General features: G+C 46.4%; 1 protein-coding gene across 4 annotated transcripts; it reads right to left on the bottom strand.

The window, feature by feature from the left end:
- Positions 1 to 163: 163 nt before the first annotated feature.
- Positions 164 to 17,338, bottom strand: rhbdf1a (rhomboid 5 homolog 1a (Drosophila)). 4 transcript variants are annotated; one of them, XM_037255736.1, is made up of 19 exons: positions 16,988 to 17,338; positions 5,242 to 5,387; positions 4,810 to 4,949; positions 4,516 to 4,620; positions 4,022 to 4,235; positions 3,610 to 3,816; positions 3,421 to 3,540; positions 3,197 to 3,360; positions 2,783 to 3,034; positions 2,596 to 2,707; positions 2,441 to 2,515; positions 2,109 to 2,270; positions 1,931 to 2,031; positions 1,797 to 1,860; positions 1,627 to 1,721; positions 1,481 to 1,556; positions 1,310 to 1,410; positions 718 to 871; positions 164 to 593 (listed from the first exon to the last, which is right to left on the bottom strand). In XM_037255736.1, exons 2-19 carry the CDS (start codon positions 5,356 to 5,358, stop codon positions 174 to 176), a joined length of 2,679 nt encoding a protein of 892 aa, XP_037111631.1. In that variant the 5' UTR covers positions 5,359 to 5,387; positions 16,988 to 17,338; the 3' UTR covers positions 164 to 173. The 4 variants fall into 4 exon arrangements, with proteins under 4 accessions (XP_037111631.1, XP_037111629.1, XP_037111632.1 ...); XM_037255734.1 differs by having other exon boundaries at positions 4,516 to 4,623; XM_037255737.1 differs by lacking the exon at positions 4,516 to 4,620 and having other exon boundaries at positions 16,988 to 17,337.
- Between the last annotated feature and the right edge of the window lie 3,227 nt (positions 17,339 to 20,565).

Raw genomic sequence — 20,565 nt, forward strand, 5'->3', positions numbered from 1 at the left:
GGGGGGGGCTGAGCAGGTGGTAGTGGTGGTGGTGTGGGGGGGGTGATTACACAATGTGACACGTTGCTCGTATATTTACTCGAGTAGAAAAACATCTCGCCGTGGAGTTCAAGTGGTTTCAAAACGTCCCGTTGTGACCCGATTGGCAAGGTGGTGGGGGGGGGGGGGGGGGGTCAGTGGAGGTGCGCGTTGAGGTCGTACTTCTCGCAAAATTTGTCCGTGAAGGGGATGCAAGTGAGCAGCTCGCACCATTCGCACTTGATGGGGTAGACGTAGAAGAGCACGGCCAAGCCCGAAAAGAGGCCCACAAAGACCAGAAGGAAGACGATGATCTGGCAGCGTTTGCGGTACAGGTCCATGCGGCCGAAGCTGATGTAGGGCAGGAAGGCGAAGGACAGGAAGAAGCCTGAAACGAAGCCGCTGAAGTGCGCAAAGTTGTCGATCCACGGCAGCAGGCCGAAGGCGAACAGGAAGAGCACCACGCACAGCAACTTGGTGAAGGCCACCCAAGGCTGCGCCAGGATCTGCCAGCTCTGGAACAGTTCCACAAACAAGCAGGCCAGGATGCCGAACTGGGAGCCCGCCGGTCCCACCTGAGCGAGGCAAATCTCGTGTCACGCCAATTTATTTGCATTGGCTCAATCAGAATTGATTGCTACTTTACCAGCCTTTTTTCAAAAAACCCAAACTGGGACCTAAAAGTCATTTCTGGTTCACCTCGGCTCTGTACGGCAGGAAGATGGCCGACGCCAGGTTGCCGGTGATGCCGCTGACGATGTAAATGATGGAGATACGCAGCCATCCCGCCAGCTTCTCCAGGTCCCTCAGGATGGTCATCTGGAATGCCGCCGACACCATGCAGTGAAGGATCCTGGCAGGACGGCACCGGAGGAGGCCGCGTGACTTTGAGCGCTACATGGTACAATGTCGCCTTGGCACGTGCCGAGGAAGATAATCCTATTAAGCCAATGTGATTCAGTGCCAGTAAAGCTTCACGGGGGCAATTTCTTCAATTAGCCCCGACACCCAAAAGCATAAAGACGAATTAAAGCTCCTTTTAAATTAATGCATTCCTTTGAATGGACTGCGACGACTCGGCTGGCAGTTATCCAAACTCGCCGCCCACAATATTAGGTACACCTGAACACTGAAGCCGTTTGATGGAACAACTGTATCGACGATGTTTCAAAAAACTGGTGCTACGTTTGAGTGAGTTGAGGAGCTTCATTTCGACCAAAGGAATGTTTTGCTGACCTCTATTGCCAATTGTAAACAATGCAGAGCGCAGATAAATTGCCCACAGACTCACCCTGCGTGCAGGAAGAGCGAGAGCCAGAGTCTGTAAAACTGATCCGGGATCTCAGGGTTGAGGAAAGGCAGCAGTCCACATACATCATCCATGCAATGCACCTGCAAGATGGAGCACTAAGATTGAAACCCGGCCTACAAAAAATAAAAAGGCCATACGGCGCTCGCTTACTTGTGAGCAGAGAGTGGCTTCCTCATGAAAGAAGCCGTTCATGAAGTCACAATATTCCCGGGATGTGATTTCACACCTTGGACAAGAAAAGGTCACGTCAGAGCCAATAAATGAATTTTTTTTAAATATATTTTTTTTCCCCTCACCTTCCTTTGGTTCCGATGCAGCAGGGTCGGCCCGTGATGGTGCAGTCAATGTGAGGCAGGTTGGTGTGGTTCCCTGTGTTGTACCTGGTGCAAATCTAACAACCAACGCACGTTTGACTGATTTCTCATTCAAAAATCAAGAGAATCTTTGTTACGGCATTTCCACTCACTGGCCACTTGGTGATGTCATCAGGCCACTCGTGCGGCGCGACCGAGGCGGGCTCCAGACAGATCCTGGCAGGATACGTGCCGTTAGTAGCCTGCGGGTTCTTGACCGTGAACAAATGCGCTTGGAGATCTGTACCTCGGGTCCTGGTGGCAGACGGAGCCGTATTGTCTGTCTTTCCCGTTGAGCTGATGTTTGCTGGAATGCTGGGGCCACTTCACCCACACAGCCAAAGTGCTCTGGACGTAAAAAAAAAACCCCGAGTCAGAATGGCTCACGCGTTACTATGTAGAACACAAACGATCCGGCTACAGACCGAACACTGCTCTTCTGAGGTCTGGACACAGCCGGAGCGATCGTTTCGCACGCAGCACGCCGAGTTGCGTTCGATGTCTCGTTTTTCCCTGATGAACTCATGCACTTGCTTGTCCTGCCGCATGCATGGAGAGTATTTGGCCCCCAAGTGGATCAGCGCCTCCTGTAGGCAACGATATAAATTGGAAAATACCCAAAAGTCGATCATCAGGTGGGGCAAGCATTTTTTTTGGGGGGGGCAGTGCCCCTGTGACCCCCCTTCTAGCTCTGCCAGTGCTTGTTAGCTAAAAAGCGAGGCAAAAATTTAGCATTTAAATGTGTGTGTGTGCTCACCGAGCTCGGCCCGATCCAGAAGTTCTCCTGCTGTACAAACTTGACATTTTCGTACACGCCTTTGTTTCTTAAAACCTGCGCACGCGCAAATGAGACCAGAGCGTCACACATCCCGCTCTCATCATGAAGAAGTCTAACGTGAAGCGTCCACTCACAGAATCAACCGTCTCGTGCTGGGAGAAGCCCACCGGTGCGATGCCGTAGATGCATACAGCCAGGATGGTGATGAGCATGTGTACAAAGGTGATCCAGTATGTAAAAAAGGGCCTGCAGGCGGAAGAGATAAGGGGAAAAAAATTCTTAACAACATCTAATCTATCTAATCGAAGATCTAATGAGCACCTGTGGTCGTCCATATCCTCGATCTGCCTCTTGACGTAGCTGTCGATGCGCTTACGGTACGCGCGGTTGGTCAGCTTGCCTACCATGCCCAGCCCGTACGGCCTCTTCTCGCGGGCAAAAAGCTTCTTGACCGGCACGGCGATTCGCTGGCCGCGCCGCTGCCCGTTGACGCTCACCACCTCCTGACGCAAGGGCACCTTGGGCGGGCCCGGCGCGCCCTCTTTGGCTTTGCGCCACCCGCGCTCTAAAGGTCTGCGCAAGAACCCCCAAAATAAATCAAAATAAATTATAAATGAATATTAATAAGCTTCTAAATTAACTGGTTAACTGTACAGTTTATATTTACAGTAGACTGAATAAAGCACAGTGGTCAATACAGTATTGCTATAGCGCCATCTACAGGCGGTAACTCACAGCATCAGGTGACTCCTCTCCAGCGCCGTCTTATCAAGCGCGCTTCCCGTCAGCTCCATCTCATCCTTCTTGTCGCTATGCTCCGCCTCTTTCATCGCCGCCTCCGACGGCGACTCAAACACCTCGTCCGCGTACGTGGACAGCTCGTCGTGCATCAGGACATCCTGACCAAAGAAAAGAATTAGTGCAAATATACAGCGGACGTTCTTTTTTAACGGACTCACTCGGGCAAAGAAGGACGTGTCCAGCTCATCAAGAAAGTCGATGTCTTCCTCCATGAAACTGGCAGGAGTAAAGCTGCGTCTTTGTGTCCGTCGCAGAGTGCTGTCCCGTATGGAGCGCCCCTGATACAAACAATTTTTGAGACACATTTTGAGATGGTGTTCCTAATCAAGCCCAAAACGCCAGCTCACCTTGACGAGAGCCGCCGCCGCCCTGAAGCTCATCTTGGCCACCGACTCCCTCTTGCGTCGGCGGGGTATCCTGTTGAGGCCCGAGCGCGAGCTAGTGAAGGAGCAGAGCGATGCTGCCCCGGGTGTGATGGGCGTCTGCGGTACGCTGTAGCCGTCCACCTCCTCCACCATGCGGAAGGCCCGACCGCGAGCCAGCGGGTCGACGATCTGGAGCGAGAATCGGTTCTCGAATATTTAGTGTGTGGTGGTTGGAAAACTTTTTATACCATTGAGTCCTGTCATGACAACATTACACATCACAATATAGCTAACTGTTAGCATGAAGCTAGCGGGGTCTTTCTTGAGGCAATTGTTTGCCTGTTTTAAAAGATACTTTAAATCATTGACGGGCAGTTGGCAGTTTTTTTTTTACCTTCTGCATGCCATGCGAGGAGGAGGGCACGTAGAGCGGCGGCGGCGTCTCGGTGCTGGCTAACGAGATGTTGTCCTGGCTGGGCAGGTCCATCTCGCGGATCACCTGCGGCTTGAGCTTGCCGTAGCGCAGGCTGCAGTGGCGGAGGCTCTTGCGTTGCCATTTCTGCGTGGCGTCGCCATCCTTGCTCACCCCGAACCAGTCGGCCGTGCCCCTGCCGCCAACAAGCAGTCGGCGTTCAGATCAAGGGAAGTACAATTATGGTGCTCGTGATAAGATAAGAACGGGACGGTGACAGGATGACACCTTCAAGCGTGAAGGAACATGTCTGGGCGTGTTTGTGAGTGGAAACAAGAATAGCGTGTCATGGAGACACAGACACACACGTGAACAAATATGGATCCCAACAATGTGCGGTGAATGCTAAAACCAAACCAGCACATCCAGCACCACGTGCTCTCGGACTTGTGTGTGGGGGGGGCTTCCCTGCATACCTGAGCAGGGTTCTGGAGAGCGAGTGGTGCTTCCTGGCGCTGCGACGGGCAGCCCGCTGGCCCTTAACGGGCACCGTGTTAATCCGTTCAAAGTGAACCCTCCTGCTGCTGTGGCCGGGCAGGAGGAAGGCACAGAGGGACACAGAAGAAAGAAACAAAGAGAAGAACAGGAAGTGAGAAGCAAGAGTGCAGCGATGGAGTCATCGAGCGGCGGGCCAAGCAGACGGTTAAAGTGGGAAAGACAGGAAAAGGTAAAAGGTTGTCGTTATGCAAGTCAAGCCTCACGGGCTTCACCTCTTGATGGTCTGCGTGATGGACGACTGGCGTTGCAGGACCGGCCGCCGGCTGTCAAAGAAGTCTCGGGGCGGCGACTGGAGGTGAGACGTCTCCACTGGCATGCTGATGCTGCGTAGGAAACCTTGCCTCTTTACCGGCTGCAAAATGAAACAACAAACTTCAGCTCGCACTTGATTGTTAGTGTACTTTACAAATGCTGCTCACTTTTTCATATTTGAACAACAAATAATGGTAAATAATAAACATAATAACAATCAAATATATTTCACCACACACTCATTAATGTAATAATTCACAATATAATAAGAGTCAGAGTCAGTATTTAATAATAATTATGACAGCTATTATATATTATTTTAATAAGATTGTCCATTGTAAGGCTATTTAAATATGTTTGTAACAGGATCATAATCGTCATGAACGGGTCACCTGAACAAAAGTGGGCGGCTCGTCCAGCGACATCTGAGCTGTGGGAATGTCTAATCGCAGCCATGGAGGCTTCTTCCTCTGCAGACTACTGGTGCTCTCCCGCCGCGCTTCTGCCATGTTGTGTATCCTCACCACAGGCCTGCCAGCTACACGCGCATAAAAAAGGAGGGGAGAGGAGAACAACATTATGTCACGTGTCACCGCAAGCATCAAAACTCAAGGAGGACCGAGGATGGAACTCGCAGTATGGATTAACTCCACTAGAGGGCGCTGTTGACACTATGGATGGATTTAGCAGCACGGGAACTCGGAGGAGCTTCTGCCAGAACATTGCGTGTCACTATCTAAATTTAGTTCATGGGAATCTTCTTGGGAAGAAGTAAATTCCATTCCACCCACAGGAAGCGGAAATAGAAGAAAAACAGCACTTTTTGAAACATCTTCTACGCTGAACTAAGTGTTGGACGATCTCCAGAGTCGAACAAGTGGGAGTGCTCACTTCCCTGTCGACACGCTGCGCAATAAAAACTCATCGCCTCACAGTCAGGCCTTTTTACTGCATCTTTCACTTCCCGTCATCTAAAACTGTTCATCGTAGACAAGGACTGAGTTTATGTGGTTGCACAAGTGTGCACACCCTCATAACAGGGGATGTGTCCGTGTTCATAAATAACCAATTACATTTAAAATGATTAAATAGGAGTCAGCAGCACGCAGCTGCTATCATTTTAAGTGGTCCAGATTAACCCCAGTAAAGTTCAGCTGTTCTAGTTGGCTTTTCCTGACATATTTTTGTGGTAACATCTTAAATCACAGGCTAGCAACATTATCAGAGGGGCAGGAATTTCTGGCAATTACTGGTCAACTAGTAAACCTTATTTTACAAAGGAGGGAGGGGGGGGGAATACCCACTCCAAAACACACATGGGAAAAAAGTGTCGATTTATTACAGTGCTTGCAAGCACTATAGAAACTGGATGGGTGGATACAGATGATGTCATTGCAGTAAGGCTAAATCATGTCCTCACTTGCCCCATGCTGTGCTCTCCAGTACGAGTCCCTGCTGTGGACCACATCTGCCCTTCCACAGCCATTCCGACTCACCGCAAGCCTCTGAGCTTCTGCTTTCGACCAAGTAACGATTGGCTTGACGTCGCATAGCAACGGAAGTGAAAAACCACAAAGACCTCTCATGGGTTTAGCCCACTTCATTAGGTACACCAACATGAGCTAACAGGAAAGAATAATGCTCGATTTTGATCGAAGGAGGCGTATTTAGTCAACAGTTTATTAGTTTGGTTTCATAACATGATGTTATGCAGAACAGTACACCCGCTTCAAACCGCAACCACTATAAAGCTATTGTTAAATTAGCCAAGGCAGAAAAAAAAGCGCAGTAGTACATTCCTCTCTCCTACATTAGCGGCTAAGATTACATTAGCAGCTGCAGTTGATGTGCGTTATAAACTGTTTGCCAACTGCCAGAGTGATGAACAAAGGCGAAAAAGGAAGCTCTTGAGTTTGGGTGAAGAACTCATTTTCAACTTTGTAAATCATGGAAGACTACAAATAGTTTTTCTGAGATATTCAATGATCAAAAAGTGATTAAAATATGGCCAGCGGACCATGTTCACTCAAGATATCACTTTTGGAACAATTCAAGCTAATGCTAAGACACAGGTGTCAAACTCAAGGCCCGGGGGCCAGATACGGCCCGCCACATCATTTTATGTGGCCTGCGAAGACAAATTGTGCATCAAATTCGTGTGTCATTACTAGAATTGCAAATTGTCTTCACTTTTAATATCTTTTTTTTTTTTAATATTTAACCAGTTTTTACTCGTCTGATTTGAAAACGAGTTGTTTGTCAGTTTGTTTTGTTGCTTTTACTGTATATAATATGAGGTGCTCATACATTTATTTGGGTTGACAGTCATAATGGCCCTCCGAAAGAAGCTATGACTACAATGCGGCCCGCGAAAAAAATGAGTTTGACACCCCTGTGCTAAGATATGACCTGCAACCAAGGTAGTTAGCTAGCTAGCTAAATAGCATGGCTAACATCTTGTTCCTACTCTAATATTACTTCACAAAGTGCTTGAAGTTGCAAAAGCTGATTCTTTCACTGTATCTACTCCTGAATGGCTTCATCCCTGCTGTCATCTTATTAACGGCGCTCTCGCCTCAGAGTCTCAGTGCTATGACGCAGCCAGCCTGCCATTTAATTTTATTTCATTTGCGCTAACAGCGGCGCTCTCTCATTGCACAGATCAGATCAGAGCCGAGCTAAAAGGGATGCACAGACGCAAGTCAATGTTTTTCCTCCCCGATAAACAAGTTGGGTTGCTCAAATGATCGATGTTGCCTCCTGGCAAACCAGGTTGCTTTTTTTTTCGTTTTTGTTCTGCACATGCTCTTCTGCTACTGCTTGAGGGCTTCTTCCCCTAATCCCCTCCCGCATTCTGCCTCCAGTATTCCACTCTGCCAAGACGAACTGCCATTTGCGGTTCTTTATGTGCACTTCATGTAAGACAACTTAAATGGCTCAAATTGAAATGAGTAGGCCTCAAGGCTGCCATTCCCTCCAGCGGCAGCCATGTCCTTGCCGTGGAGGAAAGTCACAGATGAACATGAGTTTGGCACCTAGCTCCAACTGGAGGATTAGCCTCTTTCATCAGCGAGGCCGCACTATCAGTCATGGTCACATTCACGCAGTTGAAAAATTCTTAAGAGCGCCTTGGTGTTTTTCCCCACGATTTCACTCGAATGTCCCGCTTGGGTCGTAATCTCACTTTCAAGGCGAAGTGCGTTTTATCCGACTGATAGGCGGCGTGTTTGCGTTCCCCGCCGCATTCTTTACAGCGCCGTGATTTCATCAGGGTTTGTTTTGACTTCACGTGGACACGCTTTCAAATGTCTTGGTGAGGCCTCGCTCCCAAAAAACACACACTTCTACCTCAATCAGGATAGTGGAGGCAGTCTTGCGTGGCTTTTTTTAAATGCAGCATCCATTAGGCAGGAGGAGAGCGCAGACAAAACACACAGCTGACATCTCGCCAGGTGCACGCACGTTGGACGGGACCCGATGACAGAAGCTGACAGGCAGAACAAATCGGCTGGACTTGAGCTATTGTTATTGTTACGTCCATGGAATCGTTTCAAAGAAATTGTCCTCCAGTCAGGCGGATAAAAACACGGTTGTCTATCACAGGTGGAGCTCTTCAAACAACCTTGAGTTTGGTCAAGGGTAAAACCAACTTCAAGGCTCTAATTAAAAAAAAAAAATGGAGGAAACTGTGGACAGTCAGAAGCAGGAAGTGGTTCCTCTGATGTACGACCTCACTAATGTGATGAGTCCGGATCACTGCATGAACGCCGTCTGGTCTCGGGCCACTGCGTATCTGCTTGTGATGTCATGCAGCACACTATTCTCGCGCAACATTTTAGCCAAACATCAACTTGTAAATAATAAGCACGTCTGACCTTAAACTGGAACAGGGAGGCTGCCGCCTTGGTCAGTTACTACAAGAGCCGCTATTGTTTCGTCTTTCGTCATTTCGGAGTCGGGCCTTGATACCGAGAACAATACAAGGAAATGACACAATTAAAACTGGTTTCCCCCCCCTCGCACTCACCCACTTGGAACTGAATAGATACTATATAAAGGACCTTTTTATTTGGGGAAAAAACATTTTTAACACACGAGGTAGACAATTGCTAAATGACTTAAGCTACTTAAACTAGCTAGCTAGACATAGCTCAATAGATAAATAAATGACTGAACTTGATTTCTTTCTAACAAGATGGCGCCTCACAATTATTTAAATAAGAAACGTATATCTTCTTGAAATAAGTGCAACTCTGAGACTGTCATTTTTTATTTATTTTTTTCATTTCTCAGGACGTTCCAGTGGAGCTGCTGTCATCGTGAAGGGCCGTGGTGCTATGCGACAGGCTGTCACGGCCATCCAGCCTTTTACGACATTAAAACACACACGCAGCAGAAATATCCTACGCAGCTGACCCTGAGATCAAGTGTCGCGGCGAGCAGAGGGGCTACACGCCGGGCATGGCGGGCGGGCGAGCGCAGCCCAGCCAAGACGTCTGGCGTATATGCCGTACTTTTGTTTTAACTGTTTTTCCACAGATTAGCGCTTGGTTAGACCAAACGCCCTTTGACCCTCAGACTAAGGATAGAGTAGCTACTCTTCCCAGACGGCCTCACGCTCATAACAGTGTTTACCAAATGACAGTGTGGTGCGCCAGAGATATGAATAGCTCCTAAAAGTATAAATGGCATCCTCAAAGCGGGCCTTCGGCATGCGGTATATTTATAGCTATGAATTTCAAATGTGCTGGCTTGGTGCGACGTTAAAAAAAAAAAGGCTCGCAAGAAAAACAAGCAAAAGGCCCGTTGTGCCGCTTAAACTTGATTGTGTCTGACATTTTGCCTACCGAGCCACTCTCAATATCAACAATAGCAGCTGAGAGAAGCTAGCAAATTTTATATTACAGTATTTTAGTAGGAGGCACCATCAATATCCTGACACAGGGAATAAAATATCAGCGTGAGCTTTGGTGACACATTATTACACGCAAAGCTGACTCAATGCTTTGAAATATTTAAACCCCACCGGTTAATTATTTACTCACTGTGCAGACCGTCTTATAATCTTACTTTTGTTTCGAGTGCTGATAAGTGAGAACAATTCTGCGACCATAGTTCTGTTTATCGCCATATTAGCTGAAAACCAAGATTTGCTAAGTGAATCTGTGTCATGTCTCAAGTGACGGCGAGCCTTGTTTGTTTCTGCAATCTCGAGGAAGCAGACGACGACAGCTTTGAAAGTTGCAACACCCTGGAACACGCTGTTAAATCGTCCCGGCGCTCTCAAACGGCTGCTTTGTGAAGTCGAGCCTCCGATAAGCAGCTAATTTGACCCGCCGACTGCATCTGAGGAAGCTGAAAGCGCTTTTGTTTGCGATGAAGCTTATCTTACAACGGCTGGACGTACACCTGCGTTTACAAGCTGCGCGACCAGCCGGTTAGAGAGAGTTTATGCGCGACAAGCACACTGCGGAGAAAAGGCTGAAGGCCGCCTGGGGCCGAATGTTCAGGGTGATTCATGAAATTCAACAGGACTGTGACACTCACCGAGAACTGACCTCAACTCAGAAGTGAACAGATCACTGTGGCAGAGATTTCAAAGTAGCAGTCAATGTAGCGACAAATGTTAAAAAAATATATATACCGTAATTTTCGGACTATAAGTCGCGGTTTTTTTCATAGTTTGGGTGGGGGGGCGACTTATACTCAGGAGCGACTTATATACATATATATGTTTTTTTTCACTTTTTTGGGCATTTTATGGCTGGTGCGACTTATACTCCGGTGCGACTTATAGTCCGAAAATTACGGTATATAATAATCTGGATTAATTGAATTTGACTCAACATCAGAGGCTATGCTAGCATCTCAAAAGGTAAACATGGAACAACACTACTACAAAAGTCACAACAAAGTATGTTAGGCTGCTCGCTGAGAAGAATTCCAAATAAATTCAGCAAAATCTCAACTGACTTGCCAGAAATGTACTATAGAGATCACACGAGGCATTGTGACAAGGTTTGCTGAGTGAATTTCTCCCCTATGGCCGATCTGAAAAAGAAATTCTGGCAGTGAAGTACAGCGCTGACCTATCGTGAAACTCTCCTGATAAAACGCCGCCGCACAGCCGTGCTAAAAGTCATAACTCAGACAAAATGAGTACTTTCTGCAGCTCCCACCCGCACCTTAAATTGCCCTCTGAAACAAGCCATTGATTGTCTGGAGGAAGTTTGACATTCTCTCCTTAAAGCGAGTAAGTGGAGAAACATCATGTGATGGCCGTCCAAATAGTTTCCAGCATGATATCAGCATGAATCAAGGCCACAAAAGCCCGCATTGTGCCGCCTGATGTTCAACAACGCTTATTGTGCTGTCTAATTGGGGAGGGGGGGGGGGTCAAAATCAGGAGCAAGCTTCTTTTTTTCCAATGAATGGAATTGGTGCAGCAAGCAAATTCCCACTGGGTATAATTATTTTATTTGTGAGTATAAACCAAGATGATTGCGGTTGATTTTTGTGTCAAAATCACTTGAAGCGGATAAAAATACTCCACAAAAGGACCACCAGCACGGAGAGGTCGGGGTACTGGGAGGGAAGGAAGCAAAGGTAGTTTGGGTTGGAAGGGGGGGGGGTAGGAAACACACATATAAACACACACACACAACGGGATGCGTTCAACACGTCCGGTCCACACGAGCGCGGAAACGACGTGCAGGCATCCCGTCCCGTCGTGTGACCGCTAGCAAAGGGGAATTTTGCCTCGTTAGCTCGTTGGAGAAGATGAAGGAGGACAACGGAGGACAAATCGGATTTAATATGACAGCTTGCTCGGGCGTGCCCGTCAATGAGTGCCAGTCAATCAATCAGTTTATCGTCAGCCCCAAAAGAAGCCGGCCCACCAGGTATTTGCCCTTTATGCCGCATGGCCAGTTCAGCCAGCTTTACAAAGTCACATTCACTGATTCAATTTGATTCACCGAAAACTCATTTTATAGTATGTGAATATACAAGAACACTAAAAACATCTCCTTGAGGGATTTGCAACACAAAGACTGACTCTATTAATGCTCAATACAAGGACACGTAGACACACACCTAATCAACTGCATAACAATTTCGTGGAAAGAAAGCACATATCCGAAGTCACATGTGAGTCCGATTAGTTGCTGGAAAGACGAACTTGACTGAGATTACTTACTCTTAGTGTGTCTGTTTTAAATAATAGGCAATAGCTGCAGTCTTATCTTCAGGTTTCCCTTTCTTGTTTGCAACAATCAGGTCATGTGATTTATGCACTGTGATTCTTTGAACCTGCTACACAAAAGAGGGGGCGGTTTTATTAAAGAGGCTTCGGCATCAACATGACTTTTGAAGGGAGGAATCATGTTTGCGTGCTGATGTAGTGTGTTGAAACAAGTGTAATGTCATTAGATATAAGGAATATTTGTGATGTAATGTTTCAGGAGGAAGATTCAAACAGGGAGGCGGGGCCGGTTCTATGAATGATGCAATGAGCAGATGCTCGTGAAAAATCACATCATGACGGAATAAATACAAATTTGCTGTATGTCATTACGCCATTTTTTGATTTTATTTTGTACTTTATTTTCTGATATATTTATTTTTACAATTACACATTTTTGACATTACATTAATTGATAAACACTAGTGGTATCGGTAGTTAGTATCAGTGGTATTCAAGATGTAATGGTCTGAAAAAAGTGGTCAAACTTTTTTTTTTTTTTTTTTTTTTAAATACACTGACATTCAGACTTGGCGGTGCCATCAAGATGAAGTCCAGCGAGTTCAAGCACAAAGGAAGGATGGAGGGGGAGGAGGAGTGACAGCTGGACTGGGAGATAGAAGAGTGTGGAAAAATCCAGGAGGAAGGCACAGGAAGACCCGAGCATGTCACTTTGCAGAATGCAAGAAGGACGAGGGCCTCGCAAAGAGAGACTCAGTGGGCAGCCGGGCAATTATTGTCGTACGGCGGGGGCACCAAGCAGTCAGGAAAGATGACGTCAGCGAGGCAGAGAGGAAAGAGGCAAACAAAAAGACTTTTCTACTCTCTCCAAGTGGGAGGACAACTACAACTTTTGTTTATTTTCGCCACAAATTCAGAGCGACGCCTTTGTGACTGTGGCGGGCAGCGTAAAAACAGAGACTTGACATCATTTTCCACCCGCTTTGTCAGCGTGCGAAAAGGAGAACTGGAAAAAAAAAAAAAAACTGGCAGCATGTGATGGAGGGAAAGGGAAAGTTGGATTCCGGGTTCAGGTGCTTGTTAAAATCCGCCGGCAGCGTCTGGCCGGGCGCCACCTCACCGCCTCTTGACTGACAAACATTCATCATGCTCCAACGGATTGAAGTGACGGCTCGTATAAAAAATTGAAAAAAAGCGCAGTATTCCAAACGTGTGGCTCGCCTCTTGTGTTTTAAGCGGCGAGAGGCCAAAACACACCCTGGTTTCTGGGAAGGCCGTTGGAGTGAGTGTGGCGCGTGGTATGCGATGCTGGTGGGGCCGTTGAAGCTGTCCGCATGGAACTCCCGTGGGCCGCATATGGACGCCATTAGCAAAGGAGACACGACGTTAGCGTAGCGCTAGACGGCTTCACGTGCTTGCTCAAGTCACACAACGCCCAATTTTGATCCAGTATTTATGTCTGGACTTTCTAATATGACCCATCGGGTCAGAGTACCGTATTTTCCGGACTATAAAAACCTCAAAATTTCTCAAAAGCCGACAGTGCGCCTTATAATCCGGTGCACCTTATAGTGCGGAAAATACGGTATCGAGTGGTGGAATCAATTATTTTATTAATGATTTTATTTAGGCCAATGCTAATATATAGCACAGTACTTGCCCTCCTCCTACATAACTTTCCCGAGAAGTGATAGCGAAGCATCTTTACCACACCGATTTGTTTACAAGTTCACCCTCAAGTTACTCCGGCGTAACGGAGGCTTGTGTGAATCTCGTAACTCGACGCGGCGTCAAAGGGATTCCACCCACGCGTGGCATGTCCGCTCGTAACGCGGCCTACGTGGATATTTCTGTCCCAAGGTGTCAGGTAAGACATCCTTGGCTAATCTCCAGCCGACAGACACGCCCTCAAAGAGTTCCGCTCAGGAGTCAAAGTTCAAGGAGTCATCGTTGCCGCTGGTTCTGGGAAAATACACAAAGCATTCCCACGAGTTTCCAAACGCAGCTCTGCCCCGAGGTTAAAAGGCACCAGACACCGTGACAGCACGCCGCGACCCAAAAAGCCCGGCAGCCAGCAACCCTAATGACACATCTTGTTCCCCGCAAACGCCGCCTGTTAGCTTAACGAGGGTGCTATATTATGAAAGATTGACTTTTTGACGTCTTGTCGACAGAGATTGATCCTTGAGGGAATGCGGCAAAGGAATGTTGTTATTAAAATGCCTAGGAACCGATTTCAAATGCATCGAATTGGCTTCCAAAAGTGCCAGCAGGTAAAGAAGGTGGTCAACCTGAAAATAGCGACATCGCATCGACCGTGATGGGCGCCGCTCGTGAGTCACACAAACCCACTTGCACCCCAGCAAAGTGCATTTCCAGGAAGAGCAAGCGGCAGCCGTACAATGCTAATGTGCGCCGGCTTCAAACGGAAAGCAAAAGACTTCCTGTCTAATTAAAAGCAGCGAAGACAAGGCAAAAGCATCTGTTTACATTCCCTTTGAAGAAGCACTCGTCACACGCCATTGTTCCAACTATTATTTGTTCCCGACTTTGTCAAAAGCTGGATTGACACTGCGTGGTTCAAGTGACACACATTTTTTTTTTTTTTTTGGCTTTCAAGTGGCACAATTGGAATGTGCGTCAGAGCAGCGTGAAGGGAAAAAAAAAAAACACTGAATTCGGATCAGAATCAGGCCTCTTTCAAATGTGTTTGGAAATTTGATCTGAATACCCTTCACGTAAAACAAATTTCGTCTCGAATTATCTTCCCCCGCTGAAATAATGGAAGTTCCATTAATCTGTTCCAACCCCACAAAACACCCAAGAAAAAAAAAGGCCCAATTTTAGCTACGGCAACACTGACGCTAGTTTGTGTGTTATCATGTGTTAGCATTAAGCTAGCGGGAATTTCTCAAAGTAAAATACAAATGGTGCGATTATAACTTTGTTTTAACAGTCAAGTTAGCACTGAGGATGTTTTTGTTTGGTGGTGTGACATGAAATTTTCTTCTGTAAAATATGTGCCTTGGCTCAGAAAAAGGTTTGGAAACACTGATGTATACACACCCATTGCCACATTACACAAATCAAATAAACACATTTCAAAACCACCCACTGTCAATCTTAATGAAGGAGAAAGCATATCTGATGTAAACATGCATATCCATCATTACGTAATCAAAATAATTCACTAACTAAATGCTTTGTAATGTTCGAGATTTATATTAGATATGGAAAATAAAAATTGGGCAATTGGACCCGACGTGCACATCCAGTCAGAGTGCGAGCAGATGATAAGCAATTACATAAAAGCAAGTATTCCAATTGTCTGAAATGAGACGCGGGAGTCATAGTAGTAGGCGGCAGAACAAGTTGGTTAACATGTCTGACCTCTACACACACACACATTAACCAATCGTGACATCACAAATATGAAATGAACTATGCCTGGCAATTACTTTCATAGACACTTTAAGTCGCGATTTTGCGGGTTGGGGTAGGGGGTGGGGGTCTTGGTATATTTTTAGCTGCACACATGTAACAGTTCTGATCCAGAACGAGCAATCACGCAACCCGTTTTGAAGCACAACCTTCAAGAGAGTCTTTCCTGGAATCTTATTTTCAATAATAACGTCTGTGTCATATCAGAGCGAGCGCCAAAGCAAAATTATTCTCACGAGTCGTCATCTTGAAGCCATTAGGCCGCTTATCACAATGTGGGTCGCTGAGGTGGCTGGACTCAAACTAAATCACTTTGCAGAGGCTCTGTAGAGTCACATTTCCAGCAAACCCTCCAAGGTAGCAAAAATTAACAAAGCCCTTAACTGATAGCAATGTCAACATTGTGCGCCGTACCCAAGTGAACCCAACCTGTCAATGCCGTACTACGTGTTGTAAACAATTATTGGGTGAACTTGGCGAGACAGTCAGACAGCATGCCAGGAATCACGCGGGCACGACTTGCAGGGCAGAACCCCTGAAAAAAAAACTCCCACATACCAGACAGTCAACACAAGACCCCCTCCCCAACTACCCCAATACCAGCGCGGTGGCCCAGGACTCGCCCGGCTTTATCGGTGCGGTTACATCATGCCCAGCTATGATCACCCTCCCCTTCCTCCATGCGATAAGGTTTCAAGCCCATGTGCTTCTGTGTCACGTCTGCCAAAATAACTCAGCAGTTTCTAATAAACCGCAGCGGGGAGGCAAGGGAGTGGGGGGGGTCAGGGCCCACCTGAAGCATAATTCAAACAATCGGGCAGGAATAAAAGTTTTCAGGTTCAAACGAGCAAGAATATGGGAAGCACATGGTTGTGTTCCCCTCACATGCCAGCCTGCTGTTTTGCTTGGCTTTAGGCCCACCAGGTGCTCCACAGGAAATGATCTAAAGTCACTAAAAATGATCATTTAGTTAATTTTGTATGCCAGCGACATATAGTGACAAGTACAACGATTCATTCGATAGGACGAGTTACACAATTACCTGCATATCTATTTTATTTGTTGAGGAATTGTTGTCGTGTAAAATGTGTAAAACCTTCAAGGATCAAGATGAGGAGGAGGAGGAGGGAGGAGATGATGTAGTGGGACGGAGACGACGAGGATGATGGCGTGACTTCACCCCGTGATGATTATTCAGCAGCATTCCTCATACCTTTACACAACCTCAGCTGCTAAAACACCATTTTTTTCTTCTTCTAAAGTTACAATCAAGCCTATAAAAGTGAACTGAGTGACTCATGAAAGCACGTTTAGTTTTCCAATGGGGGTGAAAATAAAAGAAACCTGCTACTTCCACTGGGAAACTGAATACACTCAATAAATGCGTAAATCATGAGGCTGGATGAGGAGGAAAAAGAGGAGGGTCGCTTCTCTTCCCTCGACCTTCTTCCACACGCGTGACCACCATGCTGGTGGAATCAGCCGCAACTCACCGTTCAAAGCCGGCGGCTCGGGTGATCTCCAGCGGCGGGGGAATAAATCCGATTTCCGCGTTCTCCCTTGGGTCTTGTCACATCATCCTGACGAGTTACCAGCTGGAAATAAACGCTTCTTCTCGGTTGCTCACCCCCACCCAACCACCAGCACCGCCAGGATCCTTCCTTCCTTCTCCGGCGTCGCCACAAATCCTTCGCCGGCGCCGGGTTGTCAAATCCGGCCACGCTTCTCAATCGCACCGGCGCCCCTGGAGGATGGAACCGGGCCGTCCGCGTCTCTGCTTCCCACCGACGGACACAGCCTTCCCACACTGCTCCATGCATCGACCCGGCCCAAGTTTTTCTTGTGCCGGGTTTGAGCGTGTGAGCCCCGCCCTGGACTCGGTGACAGTCCGGGGGGAAGAGGCGGGGACGCCGAAGAGTAGCGACCAATCGGCTTGTGAGCGGGGAGGCGCTCCCTCTTCATCTCCGCCTTCTCGGTGCTCTGCAACGGTGACTAAGCGACGTTCTCATCCGGAGTGGACGCCACCGAAACTGGCCTCCGTCCCGCTGAGACGTGTGACTAACCGCAACGCTGCTCTAAGAAAGAAAGAAAAAATGTGAAAATAAAACTCACTGGTTGTTTATGGCAGTAAACCATATTTGACTCCTTCATAATCTTAATTTTTCAATGTGCATGTTGAGATGCAAACAAGGAAATGGTTGTGTGATGGATGAATTCGTAAATGCTAAGAGTTGGTTGATTTATTGTGTGAATGCTGATTCACTCTGACGTCATCACGTGACTGTATTTCCTCAATATCCTTTTAATGGTGAGAATGCTCACAGCAGCTTTCACACTAAAAATACACATTAAGTATTCTGAATGCTAAATGCTAGCATACAAATGATGATACGCAATGATGAATGATCGAATACAAAGTGTGGAGAACCGCTTTCTGAGGCCCATACAAAATTTATGAACAAATATGATGCAATAATGATCATCATTATGAAGATTTATTGATTCTGTGTTTTGAAGCATTACCCTCACTTTTGTTTGTAGAATTACATGGAGTCTGTTGCTGAATGCTAACAGGGGGGCTCAAGGCAATGCATCTTCCATGCAGCAGGAAATGTAAATCACAAAGGGCGATAAAGAGGGACGCCGTCAATGTGGACAGATGGAAGGGATGAAGATATCAGAGAACACACACACACAGATGAGATTCCCATGTGTGGAGAGACATTAGCTCACATTTAGTGGCTTAGAATATAGAAGCATCCTAGTTTATCCTCACGGGTGACACTTTTTCACATCTTTTTTTTTTAATCTAAAGCCCACAGTCACTTTTTCCTGTTTTGTAATAGTGAGTGAAGCTTCAGATTGAGATGCAGCACTCTGCTGCTGCATTTAATGAAAAGACCAGCGCATTCCATCACATCTTGAGCGACAGCTTGGCTCCACCTGGGAATATTCCGGCGGATGGGAGATGGATGATGGGAAGCGGAAGGCTTCCGACGTGCTGACAAGGGGGCAAAGCGGTCGGCCTCGGCTGAGGTTTTTTTAGTGCACGAGAGGCTCCTTTTCCTGGAAATGTCTTCTTATCTGCGTCTCCATTAAGCCGCATGAAGCGCTACCGAGGGAAAGTCTCAAAGATAGCAGATGTAGTTAAGGTCATTTGCGTAAACATCAATTACACTTGCCTATTGTTGACTTGGGTGTGAGGTCAAATTTGACAAAAATACACAAATATTGGAAAAATAGAATTTTAGAGGAAAATATATGCTAAAATATATAGAAAAATGAGAGAGAGAGAGAGAGAGAGCGCGAGATAGAGAGATTGATTGAGATAGATAGATAGATAGATAGATAGATAGATAGATAGATAGATAGATAGATAGATAGATAGATAGATAGATAGATAGATAGATAGATAGATAGATAGATAGATAGATCGATAGACAATAAATGTTAGAAAAAAATATTAAAATACGAGATACAAATACAAACATTAGATTAAAAATGCCCCAAAATTAGAGAACAATACCAAAATGTTTGATACAAATTATTTTTTTATTCTTTAATTAACTGGTTTTAAAATAAACAAATAATAAACACCAGCCAAATGTAAAAAAATAATATTGGACAAAAATAAAATGATTATAATTTATAAATATATTATAAAATATGTATAAAATAAATTATAAAATTATATATACGTATATATATATAAAACAACCGGGTGAGTTCAGCTAATTTGGAGAGGTTCTCTTAATTGCTTCTGATCTGCCACAGGAGTCCATTCGTTAGACTTCCCTGGACAATTGACTTAACATGCACTGAGCTACGGAAGACACGTTGACTAGCCTGCTGGGAGTCTCCGATTGATAAAGCACGAAAACAGGGGGGTGGGAAGGGGGATAATGAATGGCGACGTTTTCCCTCCGGGACAGACGTCGGTTAAGGCCGGGGTAAAAGCTGCAATTAGGAAGCGACTCGGGACCTTTAGGCCGTCCTGAAGCCTCATCCATCACACTCTGATAAAAAGGTTGAGCGGAAGGCTAATGCCTAACTAAAAGAACGCTGTCATACGAATTAAGAAATGTTTCCTCTTTCCTTTTGGCGGAACGATCATGTCTTGCGGGAGCACAGAGTGAGCTTCGTGTTGTTTTTTTGGCGCCATGGCTGCTCTCGAGAGCAGCTTACTTCAATGAGCGTGCATGTTTGCTGTTCCTGCTGCTAAACATTGCAGCAGAAGGAAGGGGGTTTATAAAAAATCAGAGGGCACTAAAAGACGCTGTAGACACGGGCCTGGAAAAAAAAATTACTGCCTGACATTTGAAAGCTTTATGACAAAGTAAAACACGAAAGGTCAGCAGGGGCGCTCCAGCAAACAGCTGGATGACGGCTAACGCTAACATTTTAATGACATTTCGCTCACTGTCATATTCGTTGTCTATTGACTTGAATTAACAGAAAATGTTTCACCGACGGGAAAACAGAAGTGAAACAAGGCCGTGACTGTTATTTTGCAATAGCAAAGCAGTTGGTCAAATAATTACTAAATTGTCTACCCAAGCATTAAGGGACTTCAGCTGCAAAAAGGAGTAAGGACTTCATATTTTTCTTTGACCCCAATGAGAAGCAGACCACCTGTGCATTGCACGGCACACCATCGCAGGCTTGAAAGGGCCGCATGAATCATTAATCATTTGCCATGAATCATTAAAAGCATCAAATGCTGAGGAGATACACATGTCCTCCTCGTTCTTGCAGTTAATGAACTTCACATGTGCCATAGAAGATGCCAGATTTTCAAAAGCATCTCTGGCACAAAAGCATCTCTGGCACAGAGATGTTGGGATTTTGCACCTAGATTGTGTTCATAACGGCACGCCAGCTAAGACTTGACTCTGCGGGCGCCGAAGGGGCTGCAGGGAGGTGCAAAGCAAACAGCGGCCTCTCCGATGCTCAACGGCCATCCGACTCACAAAGTCAACAAACCACCCAAGGGCCGACTTGACTGGACACGGTCAGCACATTTCCAGCTGGCTGCCACGCTGGTTTTTGGCATCTTCACTAAATAGGAGAG

This window comes from Syngnathus acus, chromosome 8 (assembly GCF_901709675.1).
Source record: "Syngnathus acus chromosome 8, fSynAcu1.2, whole genome shotgun sequence".
Taxonomy (NCBI): domain Eukaryota; kingdom Metazoa; phylum Chordata; class Actinopteri; order Syngnathiformes; family Syngnathidae; genus Syngnathus; species Syngnathus acus.